This window comes from Anthonomus grandis, chromosome 7 (genome assembly GCF_022605725.1).
Source record: "Anthonomus grandis grandis chromosome 7, icAntGran1.3, whole genome shotgun sequence".
Lineage (NCBI taxonomy): Eukaryota > Metazoa > Arthropoda > Insecta > Coleoptera > Curculionidae > Anthonomus > Anthonomus grandis.
The window spans coordinates 2,743,323-2,762,184 of NC_065552.1; the positions used below are offsets into that span (position 1 = coordinate 2,743,323).

General features: G+C 34.1%; 1 protein-coding gene across 3 annotated transcripts; it reads right to left on the reverse strand.

Moving 5' to 3' along the window:
- Nucleotides 1-1,966: 1,966 nt before the first annotated feature.
- Nucleotides 1,967-18,852, reverse strand: LOC126738391 (dipeptidyl peptidase 3). Of its 3 annotated transcripts, none has more exons than XM_050443703.1 (12): nt 18,713-18,852; nt 17,973-18,211; nt 17,659-17,832; nt 17,451-17,602; nt 17,252-17,390; nt 16,851-17,195; nt 15,633-15,813; nt 15,426-15,574; nt 10,018-10,120; nt 7,504-7,628; nt 7,301-7,441; nt 1,967-2,529 (listed from the first exon to the last, which is right to left on the reverse strand). In XM_050443703.1, the coding sequence occupies exons 2-12, from the start codon at nt 18,135-18,137 to the stop codon at nt 2,089-2,091; spliced, it is 2,115 nt and encodes a 704-aa protein (XP_050299660.1). In that variant the 5' UTR covers nt 18,138-18,211; nt 18,713-18,852; the 3' UTR covers nt 1,967-2,088. The 3 variants fall into 3 exon arrangements, with proteins under 3 accessions (XP_050299660.1, XP_050299658.1, XP_050299659.1); XM_050443701.1 differs by lacking the exon at nt 18,713-18,852 and adding an exon at nt 18,509-18,699; XM_050443702.1 differs by lacking the exon at nt 18,713-18,852 and adding an exon at nt 18,284-18,446.
- Between the last annotated feature and the right edge of the window lie 10 nt (nt 18,853-18,862).

The following is an 18,862-nucleotide window of genomic DNA, read 5'->3' on the forward strand; positions in this document are numbered from 1 at the left end:
TTTGAGTTGCCTTCATTCTCATGCTCATCAGCAGTATTATCCACATCGTTGGCATCTTCCACTGCACCCACCCCTGATGAAACCTGTAATAGAAAGATTTTTTATTTTACTTCCGTTGGTACTATTGCTAGTTTGAAGTTTAAAAAATAAAATATATATATTTTTTAATTTCAGATGCCTAAAAACGAAGCAGAATGGAAAGCCGTTGCCGAGGACTATTACAATCGTTGGAACTTTCCAAACTACGCCGGAGCTACGGATGGAAAACACATATCGTTGCAGGCTCCAATAAACAGCGGCAGTGAATTCTTCAATTACAAAGGATTGTTTAGTATTGTTTTGTTCGCCGTAGTCGACGCAAACTACCTTTTTTATTTATGCTAATATTGGATGCCAAGGACGCATTTCCGATGGAGGCGTGTTTAGTAGTACTACGTTTAATAAACTTCTAAAGGACAATACAATGCATTTACCTGGAGAACTCCGAAATAGTGATTTAAAAAGCCCATATGTTTTTGTTGCAGACGACGCATTTCCTTTGTCAACAAACATAATAAAACCATATGCAGGAAGTCACACTAATTAAATCGCCTCAGCAGAGCTCGAAGAATATCAGAAAATGTGTTTGGCTTAATATCTAATGTATTTAGAATATTTCGCAAACCATTACCATTGGAACCTCAAACCGCCTGCAAGGTAACGTTAGCAGGATGTTATTTGCACAACTTTCTTAGAAAAAGTGCATCTAAGAACATTTTTAATCCCCCTGGAACATTCGATTCTGACTGCTCTGATTCAACTGACGTTATTCTAGGAGCTTGGAGAAATGATAATGGTAATAAGCCTGGCTTAGCAGATTTACCCAGAATACCCAGAAGAAGTGCAGTGCAGGCCAAACAAGTGAGAAACATATTAAGAGACTATTTTATGACACCCGAAGGAGAAGTTCCTTGGCAATACAAAATATGTTAAAGGCGTAACAGTGTTCTAAACAACCTGTCGTTTAAAAATAAAAATACATAGTTAGGCTCTCAAAGTCTACGTACCTGTGAATCCAACAGGTCCCTGGGCTTATTTTTGTCTAGTAAAAATTTCATACTTTCAAAAGCAAACCATTTACTTTTATACACATCCTCACTACCAGAGCCAGATTTCTTGCTGTCCTCTATTTTTTTTTCTTCTCTTGCAAATTGACTTTGAAGATTTGTAATTTTTTGTTCTACCGCTTGCTTCTCGATGTTAAATTCTTTACCAATTTCCATAAGGGCATCGTGCCTCAAGTTCCTGTTGTTATAGTTTTTGGTTTTAGAATCCCATAGATTTGTTTTTAGTTTGTATGCCTTAATAAAGGCTATGACTTTAGCTTGTTCCCGTTCCATTTCTCCAACGAAAACACACGGCCACGATGTCACTGAGTACCTACTCCTACTTTAACACTTTGTCGAATGTCGAAAACACGTCCACACACTAAAGTCGATCGACTGCTCTTTCATGTTTACCGACCAGCGATGGAAAACAAATCGACATGTCGATCGACAGTCTCGACTTGGTGTGTACGCAGCTTAAGATGTATTGACGGAACCCCTTAATTTGTTATCCATGGTGATGGACATGTTATATATCCGAAATATAATAGTGGAGGATGACCGAAGTATCTTTAGTTACCCATTGATTAATTTATTGGATAGAAATTGTTCTGTTACCAAAAATTTATTTTTTAACAGTCCTGTATATACAAACTTCACGTACAAAAATGCGCAACTTGAAATAAAAATCGACGGGTCCGAGCGTCTTTTTTTCGAACACACCCCTGAATTTTAAATGAATTTAAACATAATTTTTAGGATGCACTGTATATCCAGGATGTATTATAAAAAATAAAAAGATATTCCTGGTATATGTCTTATAGTGCCCAAATACGTCCAGCAAACATTTCAAGATACACAAATATCGTAATAACACTCGGTTTTTCTAAAAATCAGTTTATTTTTCTCACATTATATTGTATAATTGCTATAAACATTTACGCATCACAAGTATTATTATTAATAATAATTAAAAAATACAAAAGTAGGCATTTAAAGGCGCTTAAAAATGTTCCGCATTGATCCTCGTTTGTTCCAACAGAGCCTCGTAAATAAACGGCGCATTATCGAACCGCTCCACCCAAGACCGGATCAATCCTTCGACACTCGCCTCGTAATGTTTCAACTTCACTTTACCGTTTTCCCCCAACTCGGTGTTGGCCTGAATGAAGATTTTCCTCGGCTGTTTCTTCGCTAAAACGATCGATCTCCAACTGAGCCACGGTTCGGTCACTTCCGCGTAATGGTTGTACAGTTTTTCCGCGGCTGATACGTTGGCTGTCGCTTTCAGCACTTGCAGTTCTAAAAGGAACCGTCCGATGGCGCAACGGCCCGCCCCACGTATGGCCGATCTGTCCAACGTGATCAGGAGATCGTCGTCGTTCGGTTGGGTCACTTTTACCACCCCGGCTTGGATTAGGACACGGGACAGCACGAATCTCGCCTGGAATTAATATTTATTCATTTTTTACCAAATATTGTCTAATAGGAAATTTCTAATAATACGACAACAGATGAAAAGTAATTATATAAAATCAATAAACTGAAAAAAACGAAAGAAAATAAAAATGAAAATCCTGCAATCTCCCTCCACTTATTTAAAATTCAGTTTTTCAATTCCCGACATGTTTCGGACACGGTGGGGTCCATCATCAGGGGATACTAAAAGGAAATAGTACTAAACAAAAAGACAGACACAGAATTTTTTTTTTTATTAATTAATATAAGGTACACTTTCAAAGGTTTGAAATTGGTATCAGGTATACGTTATAACGTTATAACAATAATAGTTAACGTTATAACGCCTCAGGGTTGGATTCCATGTCAAAAAACCCTCTATTTATTATTATTGTTTTTAATGGGTAACTAAAAATGTTTCGGTCATCATCCACTAAATTTATTTAAAAATTATTCATCCTACATGTTTCAGACATACACTACCGCTCAAAAGTATTAGCCCACATATGACTGTTTTAACGTTATAACTAAAAATAATAAATCCATCAGTTATTCTTATGAAACGGTTTATTTATAACAAAATTAATATAAACAATACATTTTTCAATTAATTAAATTTAAGAAAATCAAATTTTGGATTCATCTACATGTCCGCCTCGTTTTTTAATAACAGCTTCACAGAGTTTCGCTTGTGGATGATCCTCCACAAGTCTTCGTTTGATGTGGGGCATGATTTTCGCACTTATCTATCCAGTTCATCCCACAGTAATTCGATAGGATTGAGGTCCGGTGAATGTGGCGACCATACCATAACTTTCAGAAGATGTTGCCTTTGTAATTGACCTAAATATTGCTTACACAATTTCGACGTGTGCTTGGGGTCATTGTCATGTTGAAAAATGAAGTTTTCTCCAATTATTCGAGTACCAGAAGGAAGTACATTGTCACTTAAAATTGTTTTGTAACCCTCTTTTCGAAGAATTCCATCTATCCTAATTAGATCGCCCACTGCAGATCCTCCGAAACAACCCCACACCATCACCGAACCACCACCGTGTTTAACTGAGGCCACCGTACAGTTCTCAGCGACCCTTTCATTGGCATAACGGCGAACAAAAACTCGCCTCTTCGTTCCAAAAACCTCGAATTTCGACTCGTCACTCCAGAGAACTTTCTTCCAGTCATCAATGGTCCATTCTTTGTGTGATTGGCCCCACTCAAATCTTTTCTCTTATTAACATCCTTCAGTAGCGGTTTTGATACAGCTAAACGTCCTTTAAGACCAGCATTATAAAGTCGCCGTTTTACTGTCGAAACACTGACCGCTTTTTTACGCTCCTTGTTGATTTTTGCTGTGATTTCAGGGGCGGTAAGGCGTCTATTGCGTTTGCTTGTAATTATAATATTTAAATCCTCCTTTGAACTTGTTGCCTTTGGCCTTCCCGATCGAGGTTTTTTGCTAATAGTCCCTCCCTTCTCTGGTGAATTTCCTAACATTATAATCGACAGTCCGCCTTGGAATTCCCAAATCCGTGGAAATTTGACGGTTACTGATTCCAGCCTTATGAAGTCCAATGATAATACCTTTTGTTTCTACCGATAACTCTTTTGTTTTAGCCATCTTAAAGAATGTTGAAAAATCAGCAAAGAAACGGTGACATTCGTCAATGAGCAAGCGAAATTATTTACCAATGTTACACAAAATCAATTCTTGAAGACTAAACACCTTTAAATGTTTCAAATTTTATCGGAAACGAGCTGTAAACAGATTAGTTTTTTAGAAGAAGTGCATATTTTCACTACATTGTTTGTTATTTGCAAGACTATTTTTAAATACTCAGTGTTTTTCAACGAACCATAGTTGATAGGTATGCTGTTTAAGCATATATGCAATTTACAAAAGAGATACAATCTAAATATAGGTATAAAGATAAGATATTTGTATCTAATTTAAAATATTAAAAAGAATATATGGTGGGCAAATACTTTTGAGCGGTAGTGTATAACATGAAGGATCAGGGATCTATAAAGAACCAAGGAAACTTATAAGATAAAGATTTAAAAAAAAGTGTTAAAATACAAAAGGTATTATATACAAATTAAGGGTTTTCGTTAATACATATAAAAAGCTGTAGTGCCTCTGGCAAGGTCAAAAGGTTTAAACCACTAACAATAAATAAAATTGGCATCTACGATAATGATAAAAAAGGCTTAATTAATTAACGAATAAACAATTGGACGTTGAAGACGAAAAACTTACATTAAGATGCATGAGAAAGGGACTAAAACTGGATCTATACAAACAGTAAAATCGCATGATTACAACACTACGATAATTGTTATGTCAACAAGAACTAAGAACAAAAGAACCATATAAATTTTCACAAGATACAATATGGTACCTGTAATTTGTAAAAATAGACTTTAATAAGTTGGCTACAGATGGCGGTGCTAGAAATGATACTTATAAATAAAATATAAATGATAGTTTTGACTCTTTAATATGAAAGAATGAAAAGGCGTTATAAATTAGCATTAAAATTTAATGAATTAAAAAAATGTGTGGACGAATGATTTATTTGATCATTGACACATGTAGTATTATTATTCTGTATAGCTTGATAAACACCCGATTTTTGGTCAGGAGGTACTATGTCCCTTGGGTTAACTATGAAGGATTTCAGAGTGTGTACGGTTTTAAAACTTGTATTAATAAGGTGAGAGCTAAAAATATTTTTTTTATTAATTTATGCGATATCGAACCCCAAAAGGGTAGTGAAAAATATTTGGTTTCTTTAGGTTCTTTATACACTAAATTTTTGTTAAGTGATTTATTTAAATGTTTGTAATAAATGTTATTTACAAGTTTCGGTGGAAAATTATTGTTATTTGCAATTTGTTTAATGATCTTCAACTCAGAGAGGAAGTCTGTCCTTTCTAGGGAGATAGAGAAAAGTCTAGAAAAATACTAATGAAACGAAGCAAGTTTATGGCTATGGGGATGGTTGGAACTATAAGGGATGGTGCTGTCAGTACTTGTGAGTTTAAGATATAACGAAAATTTAATTTTATTGTTGAAGCGTTTTAAACTAAGATCCAGAAAAGGCAATGATTCATTATCATCTATTTCAAAAGTGAACGTTATTGAAGGGTGTAAGGCATTTAGAAGTTACAAAAGTGTTTAACTCGTTACTATTAACTATTATTGTTTTTTTTTATTTGTTTACATTCTGTTGTTGACAATGACCGAACACTAAAAAACATACTAAACTCAAACGTAGGTAACATATATGAGAGAAGGTCTAAAAGTACCATGGTACCTGATGGTGTGGTACTAAAGTTATTTGGTGAAAGCAAAAGGTTTTTAGAGAACATATTAGATGGCGCGATTAATATAATGATTAGTACGTTGTGAAGAAGGAAATTATAATGAATTTAAGTTTTGACAATTCAATTTTCACACTCCCAACAATAACTCACTTAACTTTTCTCTCCACCTCAGTACACTTAATTTAAGCAATGTTACTTTTACAGATAACGAAAACTGTATGTTGAATTGAGGTTTAAACTATAATGTTCACATCAGTTCCCAAAGAAGGGATTTGGAACTGTTGGCGGTCGAGTGCGAGAACAACTTTACCTTTATCAATGGTCTCCCATTAAAGCAGACACTCAGATCCCAGGCGGCTTCATGTATTTTACACATGTCATAGGCGTAATAGCTAAATTGCAATAGGCAACGTTAGAGAAATTGTTACCTTTACAAAAAAATCTATAAAACCTACACTTGCAAAAAAGTTATGGCCATTTTCTACCATCAACAGTGGAGTATGGAGCATGCTCTATTGGCCACAGTAAAAAGATGTCCATTTTCGAGTTTCTTATACCCAAAAACTCCTAGGTACCAATTTTTAAAGTGGTATGTCGCAAAATGTAAAAAAAATTAAATAAAATCAATTTTTGTTTTTTTAAATTTAACACCCTATATCTAAGAAACGAAACAACTTTGGACTAAGGTAATTTGCTTTAAATCGGATTATTTTGACCTCGGGAATATGTCCTAGGATTTTGTACAGACCTTTTAGAGACCCTACATATAAATTTATACAGGGTGTAAATAAATAGATGCGAAAACATTCAGGGGCTGATTCTTGGGTAAATTTTAAGAAAAAAACTTTATATGAACGTATGTCCTAAAAGTGCTAACTTTTGAGATACCGGGTGGTAAAGATTGAAGAAAAATTTATGTTTTTTTACAGTACTTGTGAAACCCCTGTAGATATTTGAATAATATTTGGTATGCATTAAAAGGTGTGTATCTCACTAATTTTTTAATTTGTATCAGTGACGTTCGTGCAAGGTTTAAAGTAAATATTTTTGATGAAAAATATGAAACACTGTTTACTTAACCTTTTTTGTTTTTTACTTGACCTTTCAAATAATACATTAACCTATTAATACGTGTTAACCTGTTAAATGTCTGCTGATGATTGTTGGTTGATTGTCAGTTCTTGCCTCCTTTACAGGAGAAACTTGTTAACGGAAATTCATTGCAAGCATCTAAAAATTATGCTAAAATGTACCCTCAACGAATGGCACCTCATCATACATTATTTGCACGTCTTCATCAAAGGCTACGAGAAACTGGAATTTTTTTTCTTAAAATTTACCCAAAAATCAGCCCCTGAATTTTTTCCCATCTATTTATTTACACCCTATATATCAATGAGCAGTAAATAAAATAATTAAAGACTGACCTGCGCGTGGGCTTGCAGCCATCCTCTGCCCGGTTCCCAAGACTCCAGCCCCCTGCCGGCACCGGCCCAAACCAACGACAGCCAATTGACGTACGTCACTTCTTCCGCTTGGGCGCCCTCGTGTCCGAAAATCTTTAAAACCTGTGAAGAGAAATTAAAATAAAAAAAACATTATTGAAAAAGGACAAAAAGCGTTTTCTTACCTCCGGTTCTAAACTGAGATAGAGCCCGACCGCTTCCGCTCTGCATTCTTCGTAAGTCGAACCGAGAGGTCCGAATTGGGTGTCGTACGTATCACCCGGTTTGTACCACGTGGCCGGGGGTTTACCTGATTGGAGAAAATAATCGTTAATTTACTTTATTAGATGTGAAATATAATAGAGGGTCAAAGAAAAATAGATAGACGCGATTTGATACAAATGTTATACAGGTAGGGAAAGCTACAATAACCATATTTTGGCCAAAATTTTAAATAGAACCACCCCTTTTGTGATACCTTAAAGGTCTTTTGAAGTTTTCACCTGCACAAGAATTTTTACTAAATTTTATACAGGGAAAAACAAACGTTCATTCCTGAAGAATTTGCATTTTGAAATGAAATGAATTATATCTTTTATTAAGTAGGTACATCTAATATACATAAAAACAAAACTATACTAAATAAGTAACTTAACTAGGTAACAACAAAAAAAAAAAAAATAAAAAATAATAATAAGCACAATTTCACCCTCTTGAAAGAAAAACAAACAAATAAATGAATTTCCACCAACCACATTAGTTTATTACCCTAATTCGCCAATTTCCAAATTAATTTATATTATTCAAACTAATTTATATTATTCATATAATTCTTTAGAACAGTTTTAAACCGATCAAGAGATTGTGATTCCTTTATTTCTCGAGGAAGACTATTATATTTTTAAAAACCCTTAAAAAACAAAGAATTCATGGTACTTCTAAAATTTGCTATTGGAATAAAAATATCATCACTATTTCTTGTAGGGTAATCATGGACATTTCTATTAAAAGTAATGAACTGTTTGAAATAAGGTGGCGCTAAATTATTTACAATCCTATACATATATAAAAATCATAGAAAGAAAGCAAAACCTTCTCTCAACAGAAAACCAATTTAGAGTGTTGAGCATAAAGGATATTGGTGTAAGACGGTGTGCATTTAATATCACCCTCATGCCCCGATTCTGAAGTTTCGGGGATTCTGAAGTTCCGGGTTTACTGCACTGAGGCACAAAAGTCAAAATGTGGTTGAATGATAGTATTATAAACCATTAATTTAGATTGATAAGATAGACTTGTTGATATTCTACTAAAAAAGAACATTTTTTTGCAATTTTCTTTTCAATGTAATCACAATGAGTTTTAAAGTTAAGCAAATTATCAAGTTGCAGATCCAAATATTTCATACATGTTACAAATTCAATTTGTTCATTGTTAATTAATAATTGAGGACTAATATCCACAATTTTCCGATATTTATACTTAGATGTAAATATTATTGCTTTAGTTTTCGCCACATTTAACTTTAACTTATTAATATTTATTGGGGTATATCTGTGACAATACCCCATTCATTTTATCTACTGCTCTGTTAAGACTTGTATTACATGCCAAAAATGTGTCATCAGCAAAAAGGTTTATAAATTCACAATTTACAAAAAGCCCAATATCATTCATATACAATATAAATAGAAGAGGTCCCAAAACACTTCCTTGAGGACTTGAGGTTTGTATGGATAAAAACGACTTAATTTAAATACCTGACGTATAGATTCATGACAAATTCCTGTTATCGCTGAACCTTGACGTAGAGACCACGTAGCAAAATGCAAATTCATAGCAAAATGTCCTAATTCTTGTTCACTTCTACTTGTGCTGCTTTATGAAGTACTCCATGCTGAACTCTTTTTTTGTATTCCACCCATCCTGTTTCTTCAAATTTGAGAATTAGTTGCGTCACGTAAGTATGACTTCAATTTTTTTTCAGGACTTCTTTCGTTAAATAATGCAGCAGTCCTTAAACCACAACGAGTTTGAGAACAATAAATATAAATTATTATTCTTTCAGCCATACTGTAAACCATTGTGTGAAGTATTTGAGTGAGTGGGTGAAAAGTCACAAGACGATATATAATGTAAAATATTTTTTACATCTAGGTTCAGACATCTACTTTCTGGTACGACTAACGTAACAACCGCATTCCAACTTAGTAAACAAACTTCTTTCTCGGATTAAAAAAATGATTGTTACTTTTGACTTTTTTTGACTGTGAAGTACAATCTGACACACTTAAATTAACCATAATCATATTATTAATCATAACCAAACAAGAGAAAACAGTTCAGCATAGAGTACTTGATTATCTTTGGTAACGGATTGATTACAAAGCGTGCATCTACTCCATTTTGAGTATCTAATTAAATAAAATAGCACTTTCTATAACAGAGTTCATTTTATTTAACTTGTACCCTTCTTTGACTCTGTCTAAAATTTTTTTTAAATTCTTATGTAGCTGAATACTACTCCAAAAGACCTTTAACTTAAGGTATCACAAAAAAGGTTGATTGAGGTTGGGGTGCATCAGGCCCAAGGGGTGACTCACCCTATAACCAAAATATGGTAATTGTAGTTCCCCTTAATCGCGCTTTTCTAACTTTTTTAGTTTTCAAATTAACTGTCCCCCGTATATTATTATTACCTGTAAATGGATCCAAAAGGGTGTCGGGGAAGTTCGCGGTGCCATCCGCTTCTTTTCTTAGCAATTTGCCAGATCCGTGGCCTAACAGTTCGTGAAGCCCCACCTAAAACAAACCGATAATAATCAGCAAATTTTAAATCTAATGAAGTAATACCCAAGAAAATAGCACTTAAAAATTAAACCGTTCCATTGAAACCAGAGAGTTGGGTGTTGTTTTTAATTCGAATTTCAAGTTTAATAATCATGTACATTATACAAAAGGCTCTTAAATCTTTAGGTTTTATAATTAGAAACAGCAAGAATTTTGAAATACCAACTATAATAAGATTATATAATGCCTTGGTGAGTCACATATCAGGATGCCTATGACAATAGCACATAATGATCAAATTGAAAAAGTTCAAAAAAGATTTGCCAGGTATCTCTATGTTAGAAAGCACAATGAATATCCCTATATGATCTCATATACGAGTATGCTTAAGACTTTTATGATGGAATCATATGTATGTTATATGTATGTTGTACATATGTATGTACATATCTATATTAAAAGTAGATACATAATGATTTTGTTATAAACGTATACAACTTATTTTCTAAAATAATATAAAATTGTCGGCTGCTTCATTTTTTTTGCGAGTTCTTTTTGGAACTCCCTATACGGATGCAGTAGACCATTCAAACCATTTGAAAACTTTAGGCTTCTTTCTAGTGAAGGGTCTTCATCATAAACTAAATCTTGCAACTGTTGTGCGGTTGATAAAATTTTTTGTAAACTACTTAACGTTAGGGATGTAGTAGTAATTATTGTAGTAGTCGTCGGCTCGTCGGGGGTTTCATCATCTGTATTGTCTTCGATATCTGATGTATTTTCCAGGATTTCAAGCAGTTCTGATTCCGATAGTTCACTGTCGTTTAAAACTGTAACTTCTTCAACATCACTTGATTGCAACTCGTCGAAACCATCGCCATGAATTTGTTGCAAGATTCTTAAAATCTCTTCAATTTCGGTTGCTTTGTCAGGAATTGTTGATGTGTCTGCCACAACCTCTGGCCACAGCTTTCTCCGACAGGCATTCAATGTTGATGAACGTAACTCGTCCATTGCTTCTTTGATAAATATTATGCAATGGGCGATATTAAAAGCTTTCCAACTTTCAGTGACTGTGAGACCAGGATTTTGTTCCATGCTATTCAATACATAACTGAAAGTTCGCTTAACATAATATCTTTTAAACGCTGTTATTATTCCCTGATCCAATGGTTGTATCAATGATGTAGTGTTAGGAGGCAGGAAACGAACTTCTATGTTTGGATCAGCAAACTTTAAGGATTCAGGATGACCGGGAGCATGTCAACAAGAAGTAAAGCTTTGAATGGCAACGATTTTGAGGTTAAATATTGCGTAGCACTGGGTACGAAGCAGATCAGAAACCAATTTGTAAATAATGTTGCAGTAACCCAACCTTTTTGATTCGCTCTCCAAAACACCGGCAGATCTTTTTTGTTTTTATTTTTTAGAGCACGTGGGTTAAGTTAAGTTAGGTTAAGTTAAAACAGAAGAGTGAGCCTATCCTTAGCAACTTTAAATCCTGGTGCGGATCTTTCAGTTTGAGACACAAATATTCGAGCACGCATCCTCTTCCAAAATAAACCTGTCTCATCGGCATTAAATACCTGATCTGGATGATATCCCTTGCTTTCAATTAGTTTTTTGAATTCCATCGGATACCGATTAGCTGCCTCGTGATCTGCAGAAGCCGACTCTCTTGTAATTTTTACGTTGTGCAGCGAAAATCGCTTTTTAAAATTTTCAAACCAACCCTTACTGGCTTTGGAAGCTTACCGTTTCCTCATTAGACTTTAGGTTCTCGACAAGACGCTTAGCTTTTTCTTGAATAATTTGAGTGCTAAGTGGTACTCTTCTTTTAGTTTGATCTTCGATCCAAATTCCGAGCGCCTTTTCCATCTTTTCCATCGTTAGAGGTCGCGAGAAACATTTTACTTTGTTGCTGGTATTAGTACCGCGCGAAACACTGGCCCGAATAGATTGCCCACTCTTTTTTATCGTTCTTACAGTTGATTCATTCACTTTAAATTTTTTTGCAGCACTCGCATACGTTTCACCTGCAGCAAGACAGTCTAGCAATTGAATTTTTGTGTCAAGAGTCATTACATTTCGCTTTCTTTTAACAAAATCGTGGCCTGTGGACGCCATAATATTATAACTAAATAATTAACTCAAGAAAAGGACAATCACACTAAGAGTTTTCTCGCGTAAGATCGCGACGAAAACGCACAGCGCTGTTAATTTGTTTGAAAATTTAGAAAAGCCGATTTCGCAAGACAAAACCGCGGATAATCAAAACCGCGGTTGAAGATGAGGGATTACTGTATTATAAATAACATTAAATATTGTAGATTAAATACTGTGATCTTATAAACTTCATCAAAATAAATGTAAATTTAAGGATTTGGAATCCACACAATTTATTTTGTGTTATTTCTGATAGTGTGTCTCCAATGTATAATGTGATGGCAATTACGAACCGGTTCCTTAATCAAGTTCATGTGGATTTATTTAATATATCTTCGGCAGATCTAAGACTGACACTTCAAAACAGATATAGGTATAATATAGATTTATAGATACAGTGGTATCCTATATATTTTTTTTAATTACAAACCTTGTTATATTTTAATTTTATTTTTCGTTGTATTTTGTAGTATATTAGCACAGCATAAAGAAACCAGCAGTCTCACTCCGCTCGAAAATGTAAGCGAACTAATAGCATCCTTAGCCATGCCGCAGCCATGTTCTCCGGATGCCGAGCTCACTGTTTATCGAACTGTGTTCATAGGTGTATCGCCTAGTTCAGCGCCGTACTTAGTGACTATTTTAATAGCGTTTTTACAAAGCGTAGCGTTTTTTATAAAAACTTTTGTATTAAAAGTGGGGTATGTCAAAAATTATTAATGAAGCAAAATAATTGACTTTGCCAAAGTTTTTAATAGCTGCAAATTTGGCTGTATGGCTTAAATAACATAATTAAGCATCAATTAAGGTTGCAGCAATGTAATATATTTTTTTTGGATTTTTAAGGACATTATTTATATTTCTGCCATTTTAAGAGTGTTGCCATATTTAAAAGAGTTGCAAAATTGTATACTTTTACTTTAGTTGGTACTTAAGAATATAACAAAAATTCGCAGATGTTAGAATTGTTTTGAATTGTTGCCAACTATTTGTCTTTATTTATTGGCCTAAGAGTTTCTATTTGTTTTGAAATATTACTTTATTTGTATAATTAGTTATCCTTAAACTACTATGTAGTCAGATGTTAATCTAAAAGCGTTACTATACAGGGTATTAATTAAGTATGTACCATAAATTATTTAACAGGCGATTGTTTGAGTAATTTTAAGACAAAAAGTTCATATGAACATAGGTCCGCAAGTTCTCTGGCGGTGTTATTTATAACATTAAGGAGCTAATTTACCCCTAACATGATTAAATTTATTAGGTTCAGTGTAATCTCGAACGGGACCTATAGAAATATTTGTGGCAAAAAAATTGGGGCACCTGAATTTTGTGCCATTTTTAATATCTTATTTGATTTACTCAAATACAAATACAACTTTTTCGTATCTCGCTTATTTTTCGAGAAAAAAAAGTCCACTTAATTGCATATCCCTGGATCACACAAAGAATTTGGGGAAAAGTTTCATTTGGAATTTATTATTAACTAAGCAAGATACGAAAAAAATTCAAGAGACAGAAAAGTTTTATTTGTATAATCCACAGAACATAATAAAAATTGCACAAAAGTCAGTGGCATATATTTTAGTTGTTGTTAAATTTTAACACCCTGTATATTGAGAACGAAGAATTTCTGGACATATGTTTATATGAACTTTGTTTTAAATGTACTGTTTTAAAATTACTCAAAGAATGTTCTCTTAAAGTTATTTTATTTATTTATTTATTTATTTACGGGCATTACCCATTTTTACAGAAATAGCATAATTTACAATAACAATAATTTATAACCTCAAACAATTTATACTTAGTATTATTTTATATAATTATCATTTGATATTCACAACCCATCACTATCACAGTCATAGAATAAAACAGGATTAATAAATAGTGGCAACAGGAGAACTTAAAAAATATACAACAAAAGAACACAATAAAATTAATTAAATTCAGTTTTCACTCCCTTGAACCCAATTATCACCTCCAAAATTGGTTTAAACCAGCACACAATAGTATGAAGTATGAATAGTATGTACACACAATTAAACAGAACAGCAAAAACCCCACAACAATATACAAAGTCACACATGAAAATCCTCAACAAACTTAGCAAAGCGCCTTGGACTTATATTGAAATCTATGTTCAGAGATGCACTATTATTTGCAAGCCTGGCTGATCTAGCAATAAAGCTATTGTACTTGATGTTTGATCTACAGAAAGGTTGGTAGAAAAGGCTGTTTGACCTTGTATTTCTCGTAGGTATTGCTAGACCTATTGAATATAGCAGGTCTGGTGAATCTACAGAAGCAGTCAGAAGGTTATACAAATTTTTTAAATCCCGTTGTTCCCGACGAACAACAAGAGGAGGAAGACAAAACAGCTCATACAGAACCCTGTAATCATAATGGTAGTTGTCAACAGGATCAATTTTGAATTTAAATGCCAGGTATTTCAGCATTCTCCGTTGCACCTGTTCCAACCTGTGAATATAGCAGGCATAATGAGGACTCCAGACTGAGGAGGCATACTCCAACAAAGGTCTGATCAATGTACAGTAGAGCATGCGGATAGCAGGGGTATTTGTAAAATCTCTTGTGCATCTCTTGACAAAACCTATTATTTTAAGGGCTTTTGTTACTATCTCAGATATATGAAAGCTAAATGTAGCTTTATTATGGTTCATACCTAATTAACTTCCTGCACGTATTCTTCTATATCGTCGTTGTTAGATGTAGAAATGCGATGTTTATTTTTGTTTAAATATTTTGTTAATGTATGAACTTTATTTATATTAAAAAATCAATATTTGTACTATGTGGGTATTTTTATTTTACAAGATAATAACATCTAAAAAAATGTTTAAGTCCGGCTCTAGCCAAGGCAAAAGCCGCGTAGACCGTAGCGAGTGTCAGCGGCATCCCTACTATAAGCAAAAATGCCTCGCCTGCGTTAGTACACATGCACCGAACTCGCTTATTCAAGCCAATGTATTTTTATTGAAGTGCGACTGCTGGTTTCTTTATGCTGTGATATTAGGGTTTTAATTTAATTTTTGTTGCTGCCTTTACATGTAATTACTGTCTGCTCAGTGTTTGTAAAGAGAATCATAAATAAAATAAAATAAAAATAGATAAAGTGTTTTCTTACTTGAAGTTCGAATGCCGGTACCCGCCATTTTTGCAACAAATCCGCGTCTTCTTTGCTTAAAAACGGGGTGACCGACTGTTGGTAGCTGGCCGGGATCACGTTGCCCAACGAGACGTTCTTGAAACCCTCCGTTTGCCTGATCGAATCGTCTGCAAAAATAAAGAATTTTAATAAAACATTCCGGGGGTTTCACGGGTCAATTCGTACAGTTTGGAATGTTAATTCCCGCGGGAATACCACTGCCAGCGAACGTCAGTACGTCCAAGGAGGTAAAGTCCGGTTTCAAAAAGGTGTCCTTCTCGAAGTCTTTGTTCCACGGTAAGAGGTTTAGGAAGGTTTCCGCGTTTGTTACTAGGCTGGTGAATTTTTCGGACATTTGCCTGTTTACCTGTTGAAATAATACGTTTATTTTGTACAGGTTTTCTAATTTTAGTTTCATATAAAAGCTGATGAGTTTCTGCACCAAAAAGCCCCTTACAAGTTTTCGTGTGAATACAACCGTTTCGAAGCTATTAAGTCGTTTTCTAATTGAATAAAAAAATCTTGATACTATCAATGGCTTAAAAAAAACGAAATATTTCGAAAACTCATTAAACGATTTTATTAATTTTAGGTTCATAAAAAAGCCGACGAGTTTCTTTACAAAAAAGCTCTCTACAAGTTTCCTTTTAAATACAACCGTTTTGAAGCTATTAAGTAGTTTTCCAATGGATTAAGAAAATCTTGATATTATCAAAGGCTTTACAAAAATCATAATATTTCAAAAACTCGTTGATCGATTTTATTGATTTTAGTTTTAAATGAAAGCCGATGAGTTTCTTGACAAAAAAGTTCTTTACAAGTTTCTTTTTAAATACAACCCTTTCGAAGCTATTAAGTAGTTTTCCAATTGATTAAAAACTCTTGATCAAAGGCTTTACAAATCTCGAAATATTTGAAAAACTCATTGAACGATTTCATTGATTTTAGGTTTATAAGAAAGCCGACGAGTTTCTTTACAAAAAAGCTCTTTACAAGTTTCCTTGTAACTACAACCCTTTTGAAGCTATTAAGTAGTTTTCCAATTGATTAAAAAATCTTGATACTATCAAAGGCTTTACAAAAATCTTAATATTTCGAAAACTCATTGATCAATTTCACTGATTTTAGTTTCATAAGAAGGCTGATGAGTTTCTTTACAAAAAAGCTCCTTACAACTTTCCTTGTAATTATAACCGTTTTGGAGCTATTAAATAGTTTTTCAATGGATTTGAAAAATCTTGTTACTATTAAAGGTCTTACAAAAATCGTAATATTTTAGAAACTCACTTATAAACTGGATTGATTTTACTTTCATAAAAAAGCTAATGAATTTCTTTACAAAAAAGCTCCTTACAAGCATCCTTGTACACACAACACATAAAAAATTATACTTCTATTACTCACTGCCGCTACAAATCCTTCAAACTCCCCCCTAGTCCCGGCAGGATCCCTGTAAGTTTCTATGAACCCAATATAATTCTCCACCGCAGGACTCTTATCTTTAATCCAGTACCTCGAACCGGTCTTATGGTCCTCCAAGTCGCCCCCTTTGAAACTACTGACATAACTCTTCAGCATTTCCTTTTCCGTGTCGTTGGCAGCATGAGGCACTGCCGCTTCCAGATTTTTGGCTACCAGTCCCATCAGGGGGCTATAATCCCCGTAAGTGATATTGTAGGTTATGTTGCCTTCTTGGAACACTTGTGGGGCCCTTTTTTCCTCCGAGGCCATACGAATTTCATAAATAACCTAGAAATTTGAATTGAGTTTTATTGCAAAAGAGTGTATATTATGTAATGAATTACTTTGCCCTCTTTTTCTGTTTTAAACAGTCTGGTGTTGTAGCACTCCATATTTTTACTTTTTAGCCAGTTTTGTACTATTAGGGTATCATCAATAGTTACGTTTTTTGACAGGTATGTTGTTACACCCTCAGGATTAAACCTTTAAATAAATGTTTGTAAAAAAAAAATTAACAAAGAGAAGTAGTTGTAATTATTTTACCCTAAACAAGTTTTGCCTGGTCCTAAATCATAAATGACATCTTTCACTTGGTCCCATATAGGTTTTAATTCAGTCCATATGGGGCTTAAGGCTAACAGTTGTTCGAGGCGTTCCTTCTCAATATTTGGAACAATTTTGGTATCGCCGAACCCCTATAAGCAGAGGTTTATATGATTTTTTTATTTTCTAGGGCACTAATAGAGTCTACCTTATAATTTCCTGCATTAGCAAACACTCCAGCCGCATAAATATAAAAGGCTTTAACTTCCTCATTAGTAAAGCCAGCCTTTAAGGCATTTTCAAGGAACTCCTCACATTTAAACTTTGGTGCAGAAAACAGTTTATGTAGGAGAACAAAGATTGGAGCAGATTCCGGACTGGTCTAAATCAAATTATTTATTTGCAGAATTAAGCTAAACAATACAAAAGAAATAAACAAAAACCAGTTAATTTGCACAAACTGATTACTTGTCATTTTTTGCACTTTTTTATCATATTTATAAAACAAAATTTGTACATTACCTGTAAAAGAGTTACAAGACCTCCGGCCCATGATGCCTTACTAATATGATGGGCATAAACCCTTTCCTGATCAGACAATCCATTGAAGGCCCCTTCGATTTCAAGGCGGACAAATGGCTGATCCATAGGCAACACATACTGGGACTTATCCACAGTTGGGGCCATTTCTGGGACGGGTATGATGCGGCTCTTTAATGCGGCCTGGGGTAGTGGTGATGTGGTGTCGTTTATGGAAGTAACTGGGGCAAAAATTTTGATGTGTCATTCACTGTATGGTGTGTTTGTTTTTATTGTGTATATGTATGTTATACCTGATAAGTGCTGCTAATGTATTATGCCCACGTAGAATATGAATATAATTGGTTGATAATTTATAATAGTTTTTTCAAAAAAACTGATGAACTCAACATAAAAAAAATTAGGTTAGAGTGAACTGTCAAGTGTCAAAGTCAAACACGTGATATTTGTCATTAGTGACGTCATTAATAAAAAAGAAATTGCATGCACTAATGAATGATTTTCACAAGCCAAGTTACCTTTAGTGCCGATCCTCTTGATCGCAAGTTGGCAAACATTGCTTTTCCTAATTGAATTTAATACAAAGAAATTTTTATAAGCAGAAATCATTACTTAAAAACCCTTGATTTTTGTGCCTAAAGCATGGCATCTACCGTGGATATTTGGGGTTAACTCATAACTGTCATGAAAGACTTATGCCGTGATATACAAAGCTTACTTACGAGCAAATTTATACTAAAATCGGGTCAAGTTCATTAAATGATTACACACTTCATCATGTTCATAACACGATTCTAATTAAAAAAAATAAGCGCCATCCCTTAGACACTCACATAAAACACTGTCGAAACCTGTAATAAGTCACATTGACC